Source organism: Phacochoerus africanus, chromosome 8, assembly GCF_016906955.1.
Source record: "Phacochoerus africanus isolate WHEZ1 chromosome 8, ROS_Pafr_v1, whole genome shotgun sequence".
Lineage (NCBI taxonomy): Eukaryota > Metazoa > Chordata > Mammalia > Artiodactyla > Suidae > Phacochoerus > Phacochoerus africanus.
The window spans coordinates 63,814,444-63,830,496 of NC_062551.1; the positions used below are offsets into that span (position 1 = coordinate 63,814,444).

Consider the following 16,053-nt stretch of genomic DNA (forward strand, 5'->3'; position numbering starts at 1 on the left):
AGAACATTTTCTAAATGCCGGTAAGTTCCTGTTGTTAACACTGAACACGTGTTTTCCCGCCGAGCCTGGCAGGAGCCGCTGTGGTCTAACGCCCAGCTCACCCACGTGGGCACTGCTGGTCCCCACCAGGAGGAAACTTGGAGTCTGGAGTCTCTAAAACACTGCTCGCCAAAGCCCCGGAGACCAAAAGAGAAAAAAAGAAAATTGGAAACTAAATCTGCACAAAATATATTTCTGAAAACACTAAGCAGTGCCTACCTGATGTCTTGTGTTATGTATCAGATTTTTGGAAAATATTTTTATGAGGAACAATGCTCAGAATTAGAAATTTTAGAAAGATGTATGTATGAAGGGCCCTAGCCTTACAGTTAAACAGTCAGAATACGCCCACGGGCTGCACCCTCCTGGCCCAGCTCACCTCTCACTCTGATCAAAGAGCACCCAGTCACCCTCTTTCTTAGGGGAAAAGCCCAACCCAAGATTTTCTAGAAAGAGCTAAATCATGTGGGTTTTTTAAGTCCCTGGACCATCGCATGTGGTGCGGGGATGGACAGAGTGTGAGAGGGGCTCCCCCCACCTGCCAGTCCATCTCCCTGCACCACGTGGCCCCCGTGCGGCTGGCGGCTCCGAGCAGATCATGGTGAGAAAAGTGACAAGAAACTGCTGCTCGGCTGTGACCCTCTGCTGCCTGGGCTCTCCCTCGGTCTCCTTGGGGTCAGGCCCCCTAGACCCCAGGCCCCTGGCCACCCAAGGTCACTGGGCCCTCCTGCCCTGAGTGGGGTCCCAGCTGCAGAGCAGCACCTGTGGAGCGTGGAGATGTGTGGCAACCAGCCCCCAGTGGGGACCCAGAGGACCTGCCTGCAGAGACCGACACATGGACCAGGGAGCAGAGCCAGAGCCACCGTGGGCCTCGCAGGTGTGCAGCCTGGTGAGGCCATCGGGTCACAGACCCGCCATGAGGGCTACGTGGTCACTTAAGACCAGGGAGCGTGGGACCTGCTGACATCGCCTGCAGTGGGCAGAGATCCCGCTGCACCCAGGAAGGGGCCACAAATGGCCTCGGGAGCTCCCCTTTCTCCCAGCGGGGGGCTGTGGATTTGTTCTGATTGAAGGCATTTCTTTCAGTGTCAAGGTGTCGCCAAGTAGCTTCCCGGTTCCCACTGGTTGCTCGTGTACAAAACGCATGCGTAACCTGTGCTCCCGAGGAGGAGACTGTGCTGTCCCTTGTTTTTTTAAGTTAAAGGTGAAGGAGGTGTCGGGGTAGGGCCTGGACACAAATCCTCGTGTTTTCGAGCAGCTCCGTCTCCACAAAGGTGTCCTTTCTGCAGTTCCTGCAAAGTGGTGACAGCAGCACCGCAAGGCGGGGACACTCCCCGCGGTTTTATAGTCTTGTACCGTGACCGGCAGCGAGGCCTTGGCTCTCCTTCCGCAGAAATTCCCACCAAGGCCACGGCCACTCATGTTACGCATGGCCCTGAAGACCTCGGCAACAGACTCACTGTTATTTCCATGAAAAGTTAAGTGTCTCCAGGAAGCAAAGGGTTTTGAAGCTGTTTTTTAAGAAAGATTTTATTCTTTAGAGCAGTTTTAGGTTCACAGCAAAAGTGAGGGTAGGGTACAGAGTCCCCGGGGCCCCTGTCCTCGTCCCCATCCCGCAGAAGGGGCACCGACATCTGGGTCACAGGGTCTGTGGTTCGGACCCATGTTTGACATGCGTGTCGTGGAAACACCACTGTAACCCAGGGTATTTTCACTGCTCCCAAACCCTGAGCTCCACCTGCAGACCGCCCACTCCTCCCTAAGCCCTGGCAGCCACTGAGCTTGGTAGCATCTCCGCAGTTTTGCCCTTTCTAGAACGTCCTGCACTGGGACTCACAGCAGGCAGCCTCTTTAGGCCACGTCTCTGGCTGAGTAACTGCCCTTCCGCTTCCCCCATGTCTTCTCGCGGCCCCTCAGAAGGTGTCTTTGAAAGGAAAATACAGCTTCTGGAAGAAGCCTGGCCTTCCCTTCCTGCCCGTCCCGCCGCCAGGGCCGCGGCTGCGTGGCGGAGGTGGAGACAAGGCACTTCCAGAACCCGTGGGCCGACAGCCCGTGAAGGAAAACCACCTCCACCCGCTCTGGCCCCATTTCCCAGCTGCACAGAGTCTGCACAAAACACGGCCGAGCAGGAGGTGTCACCGGCTGGCCGGGTCCCACCCTTAAGGTCCCAACTCACGGGGAAGCTGCTGCAGGCACTGACAGGCACCTGCGGCTGCAAAAGGAACAGGTTCGCCCAGGGGATCAGAACACGGTCATGAGATGTGAGCTGAGCCCGTGCAGCCAGCAGGACGTGTGCCCTTGCGCCAGCTCCGGCACAGATACCCACACTGCTCGGGACAGGATCCCTGCCGCCTGCCTGGGGCTGGTCGTCTGCCGAGTGGCCTGTCCACCTCAGCCAGCGCCCTACGCAGCATCAGCCAAAGAGAAAAAAGGACCCGATGTTTCGCTCTGGACCCAGAGAAAAGACGTGGCTCCTGCACCGACACGCTTTTGCAGCAGGACTTCAGCACGCGGAGCGGAGGCCTGGCAGCTGGGGCGCCGCTACCACCCGTCTCCCGCGTTCTCCGCCAGGCACCGGGCCAGGTGGCCGTCGATGTCCAGTGGGGCCAGCCTGCGGAGGAGAGAGGGACATGCTGGCCACGCTCTCAGAGAAACCACAGGGAGGAGCCACCAAACCGGAAAAGGCCTTTCCAGATCCTGCTCCCTGGGCCCAGGGGCCCCGGCCTCCATCTCTGCTCAAAAGCATCCCCCAGAATCATTGGAAGTACAGTTTTCTAGGGACAGTCCTGTTTCTGCGTCCAGCCCTAACTGGGACCCTCCCGTGGCTCTGTGTGTCTCCCTGCCGCCGCCCCCCCCAGCCCCGGTCCCTCAACAGTGTCTCCCTGTCACCTGTAGTCTTAGGCCATGGCCTGACAAGGGCACACGCCCTCCTTTTCAATCAAAGGGAAGAAGCTGCTAGAAGCATTCCAGACACGTGGAGATCCAGACCCCCCCCCCGCCACTGACTACTGAGATCTGAGGCGCCCGGCTGGAACCCCCATCCCCAGGGGGCTCTTCCAGGCCACAGAGGAAAGAAGGCGGCCCAAGAACGAAGCTGCCCCTACGAGGGGGAGGAGGGGCTGGGGCGCCCTGACAGCATCAGGAAGCCTAAGGGCTTCCTCTGCCAAGAAAACCAATGACCCTCAGCACTCCCAGCAGTATCTCCGTCCCCGGGTTTCTTCTGAGGCTGTGAATCAAGAGGACTTGGAGTTTTAAAGAGCATTCGCCGCTTCCTCAGGAGGGTCAGGGGGCTGGTGTTTGCAGCCCACAACCAGCTGAAGCACCGGTGCAGGCGAGAGGCGTGTGCAGTGAGATGCTGCGTCTGGAAATGGTTTGCAAATTCTCGGTGCTACTAGCTGTACAGGCATCTTGCCCCTCCGGCCAAGCCTGACCCCGCGAGCCGGCCGGGGGAGGCGGTGCTTCGCCCACGCCCACAGCCCGCTGCTCCCCTTGCCCCCACCCTGCCGTCAGGGGGCTGTGTGGAAGGGGTGCCCTTCCGCCTCACCCACCACACCAGACTCCCAAGGGCTGGGTGCAGGGAGACATCACCCCTGGAGGAGCCTGGATGTTTGACTCCAGCCAGTTTCTTCTCTCCTGCGTGGTTTTGTGCTACATGTTTTGATACCTGGTTTGATGACTTTTTGTCTGTCAGCAGCAGCTAGTTCTAGAGGCCACTCCCTTCACCCTCCAGGGCTGGTTTTGCTTCTGGAAGACGAGGGGTGTAACTCAACAGTCTCCAGGCCACGGGATACAGACGAAACCTGCCATCCACCTGCTTCACGTGACCGAGCTTCTTGCTGCCATCCTCACCCCCGTAATCCTATAGCTGTGTCTTCAGCTATGGGACACGTGGCCCAGAAGCTGGGCAGTTAGAACTTAACTTGTTTGTTTGTTTGTTTTTTAGGGCCGCAACCGCAGCATGTGGAAGTTCTCAGGTGAGGGGTCCAATCAAAGCTACAACCGCTAATCTACACCACAGCCACAGACAGCAATGTCGGATCCAAGCCACATCTTCGACCTACACCACAGCTCATGGCAATGTCCCCTCCCCAACCCACTGAGCGAGGCCAGGGACTGAACCCATATCCTCACGGATACTCGTTGAATTCGATTCTGCCGCACCACTGTGGGAACTCCCATGTCACCCTTACTTTCAAAAAGTATAAAAATATATGCCGAGTTTTTTTGTTGTTGTTGTTGTTTTTGTCTTTTTGCTATTTCTTTGGGCCGCTCCCGCAGCATATGGAGGTTCCCAGGCTAGGGGTTAAATCGGAGCTGTAGCCACTGGCCTATGCCAGAGCCACAGCAACGCGGGATCCGAGCCACGTCTGCAACCTACACCACAGCTCACGGCAACACCGGATTGTTAACCCACTGAGCAAGGGCAGGGACCGAACCCGCAACCTCATGGTTCCTAGTCAGATTCGTTAACCACTGCGCCACGACGGGAACTTCCTATGCCGGGTTTTTAAAAAGAAAAAAGCATCTCTGGACACTGAGACACCCCACCCCAGGAAGGCGCCGTGGGTGTATAACAGAACCACTCAGTAACCCACCCTCTGGCCTGGCTGGGCCCTGAACGCAGCTGCAGCCAGGGGACACCATTGCCACCAAGTTCCCAGATGTCAGGTGGACCCAGGCAGAGCCAATTAGGAGCCTCCCTGCCCTCCTGCGCTGCTGGCCCAGGGGTTGTCAGGGGACCAGCAGGTGGGCCTCCGCCCCTGAGTCCTGTGACCTCCCACTGATCCGCAAGGTCTCTGCACTTTGTTTGAAATGCCAAACTGGAGCTGGGGGACCCTGGCCTTCCAAAACTGGCCGTGGCTTCCAAAAGGGGCAGCAGAGGGGAGGGGAGGCCCAGGACGGCCACTCACCCGCGGGTGAAGTCAGCCTGGCACATGGGACAGCTCTGCAGGCTGGGCGGCCCCTCCACGGACCTCTTCCCCTCGGAGGGCAGCTCGTCCGGCAGCTGCTCCTCGGCCCTGGGGGTCCTGAGGGGCTCGGGCACGAGGGGTCGTCGGGGGGACCGCGCGGGGGACCCAGGGCGCCCCCCGGCCCCGCGGAGCACCCGGTACGAGCGGCCTGGGTCCCTGCCTCGCGCTGGGGGCGGCGGGAAGGGCGTCCAGGAGAAAGTCTCCGTTCCCACGGTGAAGCTTTCCATGGGCGCGCGCTCAGGGCTGCGCCTCGGCTCCTGCAAGACCGGGTCGTCGGACCGCGCCGGCCGCGGCCGCCCCTCCCCAGCCGGAGACCCGGGGCCACGCGGGGGTCACCGCACACGCACCTGGCCGGGAAACGCAGGCAGCGGCGGCAGCTCGCCGTCCACGCTCAGATCCGCGCTCGCCACGCGTAGCAGCTCAGCCCACAGCCGCGCACACTCGCCGCCGTCCGGGGGAGACCCGGGGGGGTCGCTGCGGGGCCTGGGGCGGCGAGAGGCGGAGAACTCGGCGAGAGAACCCAGAGGACCCGGGAGCGGGGCTGGGGGCGGCCCTGGAGGGCGCGCTCAGCGGGGGAGGAACGCGGACAGGGCAGCTTGGCCCGGGTTGGGGATGCACCCGCGGGAGGAGTCGGTAGGGAAGAGCAGGGCGGGCGGGACCGAGGCGGGTCCCAGGAAGCACGTGGGGGGGCTCGACACCCGGCCACTGCTCAGCCGGGGAACACGAGGCCCCACCCAGGTCGCTCCCCGGTCCCGCCGCCCCAGCCTCCAGCCTCCCCAGCCTCCCCAGCCTCACCCGACCCTCGAGGGCGGCCTCCGGCGGCTCAGGCTCAGCCTCGTCCTCCGCGCCGCCTCCATATGCGCCCGGAGCCCGCGCGCCTTGCGGAAGTGAGCGCGCGACCACTCCCCCGGCAGGCCCCGCCCCCGGCACAGGCCCCGCCCCGAGGCCCCGACGCACCCCGCCCGGAACTTCCCCGCCGCCTCCCCCCCTTCCCCGCCCGCACGCGACCCCGCCCAGGAAGCACCGGGCCCCTCCCCACGCCCGACTTGCGCTCTGCGCCGCGGCTCCTACCCCGCCTGCTTCGGACCCCTGCCCGCCTGGGCGCTGAGGGCGACCGCGAGGGGCCCCCACGACCTGCTCCTCAGGCCATGCGATGCCCTCCCCTTTGTGACACTATCAGAACGTGTCCCGACCCCAAACTTTGGGGTGACGGAGGCCAGGCTTCGTCCCTCCACCGCGGAGGTGGCACTGAGGTGGGGAGGCGGCCTGGCCTTGGGGGAGCCGTTTTCCAGCTGAGCCGAGCACTCCCCCCGCCACCCCTCAGGCCTAGGTCTGCAGAGGCCTCCGAGGAGGGGAAACCGGGCAGGAAGACAGCTGGGGACCGGCGTCCCCACCGCCGGCTTCCAGGAATGTCCTGGCGCTGCCGCCTTCCTGCACGTGGCAGCTCTGAGCCTCCGTTTGCAGCTCAGAAGACCAGGTCGTTTCCTTACAAGAGCAGGAGCTGAGTTTCCTTAATTAAGAAATAGAGTGCAAGGACCAAGTCCGGGCTGGGGTCCTCGGCAGAGGGCGGGGCCTGGAGGGGGCTTCCTGGTGCCCGCCGGCACTCTCACCGAGCCACCTTGCAACGCGCCGCTTGGTGGCAGCAGACTCCCAGGCACCCTCAGTGTTCCCGCTGGTGCCGAGCTGGTGGCCGGCGCCCCGCGATCCTGGGGTTGGGATGCGAGGGGACCGAGGGGCAGGCAGCTCCTCTCCAGACCGCAAGCAGATGCCGCGGGGACTCCCGGCTCCCCCAACCCCACAGCTTTGGGGCTCTGCTCTGCGCCCCCTCCTGCAGGGGCTCCCACAATGCCGCCCTCCTCAAGGCACAGCCCCTTCTCCAACCCCGTGTCGGGGCGCCCCATCTGGGGCACATGTCCCCACGTCGAGACCACCCAGGAGACCAGTCGTGTCCCCTGGGGCTGCCAAATCCTAGCCAGGACGGTTTCCAGTGCCAGCGAGCCCTGGGGGCCTCGTCCCTGGAGTCTCCCAGGTGCACGTGCACGAACAAAGGGAGCTGCTGTCACGGGTGGGCTCAGGGCCTGGAGGGGGTGACCTGCCGGCTCCCAGGTGTGAAGGCTCACGGGCTGGCACATCACAGGTGCCAGCAGACCGAGGACCCCAAAAGGCTTGTGTCTGCAGTTCCCAGACACAGCCCCACCTGCCCTGGCTTTGGCTTCTGCTGCTTCAGCGCTTCCTGGCAATGTCACCGTACTTCTGAGCACCAGCCGTGGGGACGTCCAGGAGCGATACCCTGCCTCGGATGGCCAGCGTGTGCCCGGCCTTGGGCAGTGCTAGGAAGTTACTGCTTCTCCCCACAGGGCCCCAGGAACCCAGCCCTGGGGGCTTCAGCATCCCAGCCTCCACTACAGACCACACGGCTGTTTCCCCGGCCCTAGACAGGCGGCGAAGTGGGAGCGGGGAGGGTCCCGGTGGACCCAAGACAGGGGCCGAGAGAAGGCGTGTGCCTCAGAGGTGCAGGCCCTAGGGGCTCTCAGGCAGGGCTGTGCCTGGCTCTGGCCTTCAGCACCCACTCTCTTTTGGTCTCAGCCACCCGCTGTGGGCCAGGGTCGGGGGGCCAAGACTCAGGCCAGGCCTGTGCTAAGTGCCAGGCCTCAGAGCCATGCTTGGTGGGGGTGGGGGTAGGGGGAGGCAGAGCCACATGTAAAGCTGTCTCCTGGGGCTTCTCCTCTCTGGTTTCATCCAGCTGCTGGGGATTAACTCCCCATCACCACTGGACCTACAGCCCGGGGCGCTTCCACAGAAAACAGGCCTGGGGTGACCCCTGTGCCAAGCCCGCGGCAGGTGCCGGCGCCTGTCAGGAGCCCTGCTCCCGGTCCCCTGGGCCGCCGCTCTCCCGACAGCTGCCCACCCGCCTGCCGGGCCTGCACGGGATCCTTCTGGAGATGAACAGGGACCCACCTTGTACCAGCTGTCCCGGCATGACCAGCAAGACGCCATGTGGGTGGTGGGGCTGGAGGAAGTTTAAAAGTTGAACTTGATTAAAAGGCTCCCGTTTTCTGAGCCATCTGCTCCAGTGACAGGCAGCGGGCTTTACTGGAAAATAATTTCTGATGGGGATGGATGCTGGCGACGAGGAAACGAGTTTTTCACAAGCCGAATTTGTGTTTACAGAGATTTCAGCGTTTTGGAGGAGGCGCTCCTGCAGCAGCGAAGCAGAAAGGGCTCCAGTGGGCGGGGGTGTCAGGCCCCACCCTGCAGCCGCGGGCAAGACCCAGCTGTGAGGCCCCCTCCCTCACGCTCTCCCTGGCTGGGGAAGTAGGTACCCCTCCCGTCCAAGGCACCTGCCCCAGACTCAGGGGGACATCCGCAGCCAGCTGCTCAGGGGCCTGACCCTCCCCAACACCTTCCAGTCCCCAGGGTGACAGGTGTCCGGGCCCCTGGCATCCTCGAGCCCTCCCTCCTGGGAACGAAGTTTGCCGCTGATGGCCACTGAGGCCTCGACTCCAAGGCCCGCCCGACTACACGTCAGTGGTCTCGGCCCAGAGCCACTGGCAGGCTCAGGGTCTGAGCCCCACCCCCGTCGGCTTCCCCACCCCATCCTTTGATTTTGAGGGGGCCGGTTCTGCTATCAGGGCACTGGGCAAGTGCCGTCAAGACGGCACAGGTGGGCAAAGGCCTGCAGGCACGCCCAGCCCACTGGCCGCACAGCCTCCAATTTCCAAGTGAAACCGGGGGTTGGGGCACATGCTCTGTGCAACTGCCCTGCTGGCAGTGCCCGCCAGCCGTGAGGACGGCCTCGAGGGCTGGGCACCCCCTCCCCAGACCCCGGCCTTCAGACGCAGCCGTGCAGCGGGCTGTGCCAGCCTCACCTGCTGGCCTGTGGGGGCCAAGTAGGCAAGCCCGCCTGGAGCCAGGCAGTGGCATTCATGGGTGTGCAGAGTGCCAGGCAGACAGGCTGGGTTGAAACAGTTACCCCGGAAACATCGGGCGATCCGTTGGGCAGCAGAGCAGGGTGCGGGCTGCCCACCGGGGTGAGGGCCAGGGCGCCCTCGGTCCCCTTCTTGAGGCCCCTCCTCACGGCCGTGGCCGGCGCCTGTGTCACCAAGGGCCTGGAGCCACGGGGAGCCTGAGGATGAGTGGCAATGCAAGGCAGAGACCAAGCTTTGAGGATATTGGGTGGCCAAACAGTGTCCCCCCAAGTTTGTGTCCCTTGGGAATCTGTGAAATGAGCTTATTTGGAGTCACGTTAAGATGAAGCCATTCTGGCTTCAGGTGCCCTGATCCGGTGTGGCCTGTGTCCCTGCAAGGAGAGGGATGTGTGGGCGGAGGGTGGAGGGAGGCAGCGAAGCCCCAGGGACACCTGGAGCCCCGAGGCCGGAGGATGCTCCCCGCCCCACCTGCACCCGTCCCCGCTGCGGGGGGGGCGGGGCAGAGACACCCGGAGTGGGAGCTAGTGGGTCCTGACGTTTAAAGCCCTCTGGGGGGCCTTTGTGCAGCAGCCATGGACCCGGCCAGCCCTGGGACTCAGACCTCTCCAGGTCGTCATCTGGCACCAAGTGCTGCTGGGAGACCCCCAGGCATCCTCAGGCCCCGCTTCTTGCCCTGGGTCCCGTCACCATCCCCCAGAGCAGGGACGCTGCTGCCACCATGGCTGAGACGGTGGCCCAGCTCCCACTGTCCGGGGAAGAACCGGGGTGGGCGACACTGGCAGGCCCCTCCCTCTCTGCCCTCCCCCGCCTCCCCTCCCAGAGAGCCCGTCCGTGGACTCTAGAGGCTTCTCACCTCCTTACTGCAGATCTCCTGGCCAGAACCTCAGCTTCCCAAGATGCCCACCTGTCACCCCAACTTCCGACCTCCTGCTCTGAGGGAGTCTGAGTGTTCTGATCCCTTTCCTGGGGGCCCCCTTGGGTGGGGCCATCCTCAGGAGGCAGGGGTCCCCATCTGAGGAGCTGCTGGCGTCAGCCATGTCCTCCCCTCCCCCAGCTCCCCTCCATCTCCCGTCACAAGGGCACAAAGGCTTTAGCCTGTCCCAGTGTGGACACAGAGGCCAGGTCAGGGGTCAGCAGACAGCTATTCGACCTCCCTGGCAGTAACGGGTACGGGTTTGTGGGGCGGGGTTGCGGGCACAGGCAGAAAACTGCCTCCTTACCCCCGCCCCCAGGGGCCAGTCCTGGAGGTGTTTAACGTGCCCTCTGAGTCTTTGGCTGCCCAGAGGTGCCAGCAGCAGCCACAGGACACGGGTCATCTGCCTGAGACCCCACGGGGACACCAGCCCCTCCAATGGAAGGGCCCGTGCCACCTTTCTCTGCTGCCAGGTTGGGGGCAGCAGTTGGTCTGGGCATAACTGGCTGTTGGTTGTCTGGCCCGGGGGGGCTGAAAGGGGCCAGGCCAGCTCTCTGCCTGAGACCCCGGGCCTCACCGTCCAGGGGTCGGGGACAGCCAGACCCCGCAGGCCCCGCCCACTCCCGTTGCCCTGGGCGCTAAGCCTCCTGCCACGGGAGCCTCCCCAGGCCAGAGGCCAGCCCAGCCCCTGAGTGTCCCCTTGGAGGCCTGCAGGGGACTTGGCCAGCGGGAGCTGTGGCTGGCGGCCCTGTGGAACCGCTTCTCTGAACTGGCCTTCTTCCTGCCTGAGCCCAAGGTGGGGCCGGGACGAGTTGGAATCAGGCTGGAGACATCCACGGGCAGCCGAACCCCCTCGGGCCTCTGAGCCTGGCTGTCCTCCTCCCGCCCCCTCCTCGGCCACTCTGCAGGCCAGGCCTGGGCTGCAATCCTGGCAGGAGGGAGGGAGCCGTCCAGGGAGGGAGCTGGCCTCTCCCAGCTCCTGAGGCAGCTTCGGGCCCATCTGGCTGCTCAGGAAGGGTCTGGAGAGTGTGCAGGAATTTAAGAAAACCCACAGAGCTCGGGGGGGACGGGGAGTCAGGGACATGTGACTCATTTGGGGGTCCTTCTCAGGAGCACAGCCCACCATGGGCAGTGGGCACCTTCCGAGCTGGCAAAGCCCACCCGCTGAGACAGCAGACCCACCCCTGGAGATGGAGGTGGGGGGGCCTACCAGCTGGTCCCCCCTCGGCGGCTCATCACCCCTCCCCTGCTTCCTCCTTTCTCCCTCGGGGACACCACAGGCTCCTCGGTGGCCAAACCCTCCTAACACACACTGTGGGTCAGGCCCCGCCCCGGCCACCCCGTGCACATGGCTCACCCTCGCTGGGGGCAGCCGAGCCCAGCGCGGTCCTCCCCTCTGCCCACCCGATCAGGGAGGGGCAGGTGGTGGCTCCGGAGACATCAGTGGGGGCAGGTCACTTCTGGGACACAGGCGCCTTCACCACCCACCCCAGGACGGAGGGGCTCTGGCCCTGCCCCAAGTACAGACGGGCCAACCAGCCCTCTGTCCTTTGCCGCAGGACAGTGAGCTCTGAGCTGGGGCCTGAACCCGGGTCTCCTGTGCTGCTGCAGGGGTGGCCTTGCTGATGTCTGGCACTGAGTGGCCTTGAGAGGAGGTCAGGGAGTGACGGGAGTGCTGCTGCTCTGAGCACCATGGGGAGGGGGGTGCAAGGGGAGCCCTCCCACCCTGGGTGCCCACGTGCCCCCCCACCACAGGGCTGCTCCTGAGCTGTGGAGGCGCCAGGGGACTCAGGGAGAGGACCATCCCCCAACCCTGCACCCACGGCCAGCCACCCTACCTGCCCAGGGTCTGCCCACGTGGCTGGTGTGGCCACTGTCCCTCTGATGTCTCCAGGGCCATGGTCTTGCCCGCAGCTGCCCAAGGTCACCCTGCAGCACTCGGCCCTCACCAGCCTCCCCGCTCTTGCCCTCAGGTGCTGCCCTCGTCCACGGCCAGTGATCCCCGACTCGCCTACCTCCGACCTGCCTCGCCCTCCTGGCCTCGGTCCCTCCGCCTGCCCCTCCTCTCAGGTCATTCTCTGCTCGCTGCGCTTTGCACGCAGAGGACGTGCCCAGCGGCCACGTGCCAGGAGCTCTGGGCCACCGTGGGCAGTGAGCGACCCTGGGCAGGGGAAGGGCCTGGAAGCTCCGAAGGTCCTGCCACGTGCCCGCTGGAGCGCATGATGATGCTCTGGGTGCCTTCTGCCCCCTGGAGGCTGTGGGCTCCCAGGAGGCCCCCCCTCACCCTCCACCAAATGCCGCATCAGTGTGTGTGCAGGGGTGCTGCCCCCTCCCACCCAGGGCCCCAGCCCTGGAGACCCCCCTCCTGCGGGTACCACCGGCCTTGGTTCCCCCGTTTCTTCTCAGCCCGGCCTGAGGGTGGAGGCTGGCTGTGCCCCAGTCCGTTCCGGTTGCTGTGACAAAATACCACGGACGGTGCTATCAGGGTTTCTCTCTCTGTCCTCACGTGCCAAGGACACTGTCCCTTTTATGGGGTCACTAATAAATGACCCATCACCCACATAACCCATCACTCCCCAAAGGCCCCCCCCCTTAACTGGGATGAGGTCTCAACACACCATCTGGGGATCCCAGGGGCATCGGCTCCCAGGGGCTCTGCAGCCTCTGCTCCGGGTGGGGGCCACCCCCCGGTCCAGGTACCTTCATCGCTGGCCCCCTCTCTCCAGGTGGGGGAGGAACGGAGGCCCCCATGGCGTCACGTCCCTGACCCTGCTTGCCGGCCTGTCAGTAAGGTGGGAGAGAAGCACAGTATGGTGGGAGGCCTCCTCTCCTGGAGACGGGGTCCCCCTGCCACCCCTCCCGGCACAGCCAAGAGCACACTTTGGAGAGAGGGTCCTTACTCTGTCCAGGCTCTTTGCCGAGCCCACAAGAGGGGCTGTGAATGCCGAGGCTCTGACAGACGTCGCTGTCCAGGCCACCATCAGGGCGGGGATGCTGATGCTTAAGGAGAAGCCTCACAGGAGACAGTTTCTCTGGTGGAAGAACAGCTGCCGAGCGAAGCTTCGACACCAGAGGCGGGAAGGGGTTCGCTCAGATTGTCCCGCACCAGGCCACGTGACCGGGGGACGGTCCTCTCCCCGGTGAGGCGCCCCGCTCGGCTGGTGCGGGGTTCCCACCAGCTTTGGTGGCCCTTCCTCGCAGTGGGCGATACAGGCCCCCCCGCCCCGGGTAGATGTTTTGCCGGAGAGCACATCGGGACCAGCGGCCAGGTGAAGAGGGGTGTGTCTCCCTGGGAAGACACGGGCTGGTGGGAGAGATGGTTTGCCCACTTAGACTCCACATTCCAGAATAGAGGCAAGTCTACCCGGCTCCAGGGAGCCGGGCCCCAAGCTCGGGGGCAGCCGGCAGGGCCGGGTCCCGGTAGAGGGGGGCGGCCCACTTGCCACGGAGACCCAGGACGCCCTGTCCCGGACACAGGGGGAGCCGGGGCCCTTCCTCTGGGGCCTGCGGAGAGGGGTCTGCCCAGGCCCCCCTACCCCCGACCCTAGGTGTGGGCTGGTGGACCCCCGGATCTGGGAGAAGCGCGGGGCCAGGGAAGCCTGCGGCCGGGGGCGCTGGGGCCGCGGCAAGAGGGCCTGGTGCTGCCAAGCCCTCTGGAGCGATCGCCGCCCGGAAAAGGCCCTGCTTCTCCCAGAGGACGAGGGAGCCCTGGCCGGGTACTGGGTGGTCACCCCGGCAGGCACAGAGCCCCGGGAAGCGCCGCGCGTGCCTGTGGTCGCCCTCCCGCCCCCACGCGGGGCCTCGGTCCGCTCCTGCCCTCAGGCGTTTTCCATCCTCGGCCGGAGACGGAGCCACCAGTTCCGCGCGCGCGTCCCTGCGCTAGCGGTCTGTGCGGGGGTCCGTGTGTGCGCGTGTGCACGTGTCTGTGCTCCTGCCGCCGGGCGGAAGCCCAGGCGCCTCCGGCCCAGGGAGTGTCCCGCGGGGACGGGGACCATGGCGGGGGCTCGGGCTCTGCCTCGGGCGGCAGGTCTCCCGCAGCCCTGCCGGCCGGCGCTGGGCTCCCGCCCGCCTCCGGCCTCCTTTTTCCCCCTCCGCTTTGCCCGCCCGCCGCCGCCCCCTCCCCTCCCCTCCCGCCCCCGCCCCCTCCTCCCGCCGCCGCCCCCTCCCCCTGCTTCCTGGCGAGCAGATCGCAACCAGACTTGTTGTTAAGTCTCCCTGCAGTTGTCCGCCCGCCCGTCCAAGTTAAATATTACTCATGGAGAGGGGAGCCCGCTGGGCAGCGCTGGCCCGAAGGTGGATCGGCCTGGGGAAGGCGCTGGGTGGAGGCCAATGCCAGGCCTGTGGCCTCCAGGACCCTCCCTGCAGCGTCTGTGGGCCCCGGGTGTGGGGCTGGGGGTGGCAGGCCGAGGCCACCAGCTCTGCCCTGTCCTCGGAAATTGCCTTAAGGCCCACGCAGCAGCAGGACGGGGCGTGGTGGGGGGGGCAGCGCCCCTGGGCCGGGTGGGGACGGGCTGCCTGGGGCCGAAATGGGGCTGAGGCGGGTGGGCGAGGGCCCTGCCCTCAGCAGACTCTCCTGCCCTGTGCCTGCCTTCAGCGGGCTCTCCTGCCCTGTGCCAGGCTGGGGACGGCACGGGGACACGATGTTCAGAAAAACACCCATCTGCTTTGAATCGATTCCCCTTTGCCTCACCCTCAGGTTTCTGGCAGCACGGTGGAGGCACGGGGTGCTGGCTGCTGAACCTCCCCAGGGAAGCTCACCCGGCCGCTGCTCCAGCCACCTCTCAGCTCTGGGGACCACCCTGGCTGGGAGCAGCGCCCCCGGAGCCCCGTCCCCCAGGGCAGCAAAGCTGGGGGTGTCCTGCAGACCCACGCCCTCTGGCTACCAGCCCCGCACTCTGCATGGACCCTCTGGGCCTGAGCGCCTCAGCCTCGGGGCCTTTGCCCCTACTGTGCCTACAATGCTCCCTCTTACCTATCAGGCCGCTGGAGCCCTGCGAGGGCAGCCCCTCCACCAGCGCCCCACCCACCTCACTGTACACACTCCCGTCTAATTAGAACCTATGGAAATCTAATTTTTTTTTTTTTTTTTTTTGCTTTTCTAGGGCCGCACCCGCAGCATATGGAAGTTCCCAGGCGAGGGGTCAAATCCAAGCTGGAGCCACTGGCCTACACTACAGCCACAGCAGCTCCTGGTCCGAGCCGCGTCTGTGACCTACACCGCAGCTCACAGCAACGCCGGATCCCCAACCCACTGAGTGAGGCCAGGGATTGAACCCGCATCCTCATGGAGACTAGTCGGATTTGTTTCCTCTGTGTCACAACAGGAACTCCCTGGACATGTAATTTTTAAGGGACACTCGAGAGGGGGAATTCCTTCCTGTTCGTCCCAGGTAGGCCCTCAATAAACCCAGTGGAAGAAACCAGTCCCACATTTGCACCTGGCGTGGGGCTCACTCATTGGCGCTCCCTGCCCTCAGGGCCAGAGACCCCCGGCCCTGCCTGGACCCCAACCTGGGTGGGACGTGCCCGGCCAACCAGAGCGCAGGGACCATCCCAGGAATCCAAGCCGTTACATAAAAGCCCTGGGGGAGGAGGCAGGAGGCAGAGGCACAGAGTCCTGCGGTGACAGCGGGTGCCGCCACCTGAACGTTCCAGGGCCAGAGGCCGTTTGCCCTCCGACTTCACAGCTGCAGGGTGAGGGCTGCCCCCCTTGGTCCCACAGCCCCCAGACCCCGTGTCTCCTGTCCAGGTAGAGAGGGTTGGTGGGTACTTAATGGCGCAGGCCACGTGTCCCTCCCTGCTGGAGCCACTTCCCTTCAGGGAGCAGCATCCCAGCTGGCATGGGCTCCTCCTGGCCTGAGCCCAGGGACGCGGCCCTAGGACAGGGGGCTCTTGGAGTGTGGCCGGTTGAAAGCCACCACTCCCCCTATGGCTCTCTGCACACCTTTCTGTGAACGTGTCTGTGTGGGGCTCCGGGGACAGGCCGCCCACCTGTCTGCCTCCTGCCCAGACCTGTGAGCCGCCTGCCTGAGTCAGAAGGAGACGAGTCGAGACTTCGTACCTGGAATCCAGCAGGAGAGCAGGAATGTGGGCCTTGAAAGCAACTCCCTTCGGTATCTCTCTGGGAGCAGAGGTGTCGGCTACGGGATCTGCTAAGTGCCTTCTTTGTCCTTCTAGGGGCTGCCGGGACCCCATGTGGCCC

At 64.7% G+C, this 16,053-nt stretch overlaps 1 protein-coding gene across 2 annotated transcripts; it reads right to left on the bottom strand.

The window, feature by feature from the left end:
* Nucleotides 1–1,551: 1,551 nt before the first annotated feature.
* On the bottom strand, nucleotides 1,552–5,916 carry FAAP20 (FA core complex associated protein 20). Of its 2 annotated transcripts, none has more exons than XM_047791122.1 (4): nucleotides 5,805–5,916; nucleotides 5,357–5,492; nucleotides 4,950–5,266; nucleotides 1,552–2,650 (listed from the first exon to the last, which is right to left on the bottom strand). In XM_047791122.1, exons 1-4 carry the CDS (start codon nucleotides 5,864–5,866, stop codon nucleotides 2,581–2,583), a joined length of 585 nt encoding a protein of 194 aa, XP_047647078.1. In that variant the 5' UTR covers nucleotides 5,867–5,916; the 3' UTR covers nucleotides 1,552–2,580. The 2 variants fall into 2 exon arrangements, with proteins under 2 accessions (XP_047647078.1, XP_047647079.1); XM_047791123.1 differs by having other exon boundaries at nucleotides 1,552–3,783.
* Nucleotides 5,917–16,053: the final 10,137 nt, after the last annotated feature.

What these genes read in the sequence shown, in the direction of transcription:
- FAAP20 (XM_047791122.1), bottom strand. Translation starts at nt 5,866, where the DNA reads ATGGAGGCGGCGCGGAGGACGAGGCTGAGCCTGAGCCGCCGGAGGCCG. An exon ending in TGCCTGCGTTTCCCGGCCAG is followed by an intron (nt 5,267 to 5,356) that starts GTGCGTGTGCGG and finishes CCGGTCTTGCAG; the next exon opens with GAGCCGAGGCGCAGCCCTGA. An exon ending in CAGGCTGACTTCACCCGCGG is followed by an intron (nt 2,651 to 4,949) that starts GTGAGTGGCCGT and finishes TCTCCTCCGCAG; the next exon opens with GCTGGCCCCACTGGACATCG.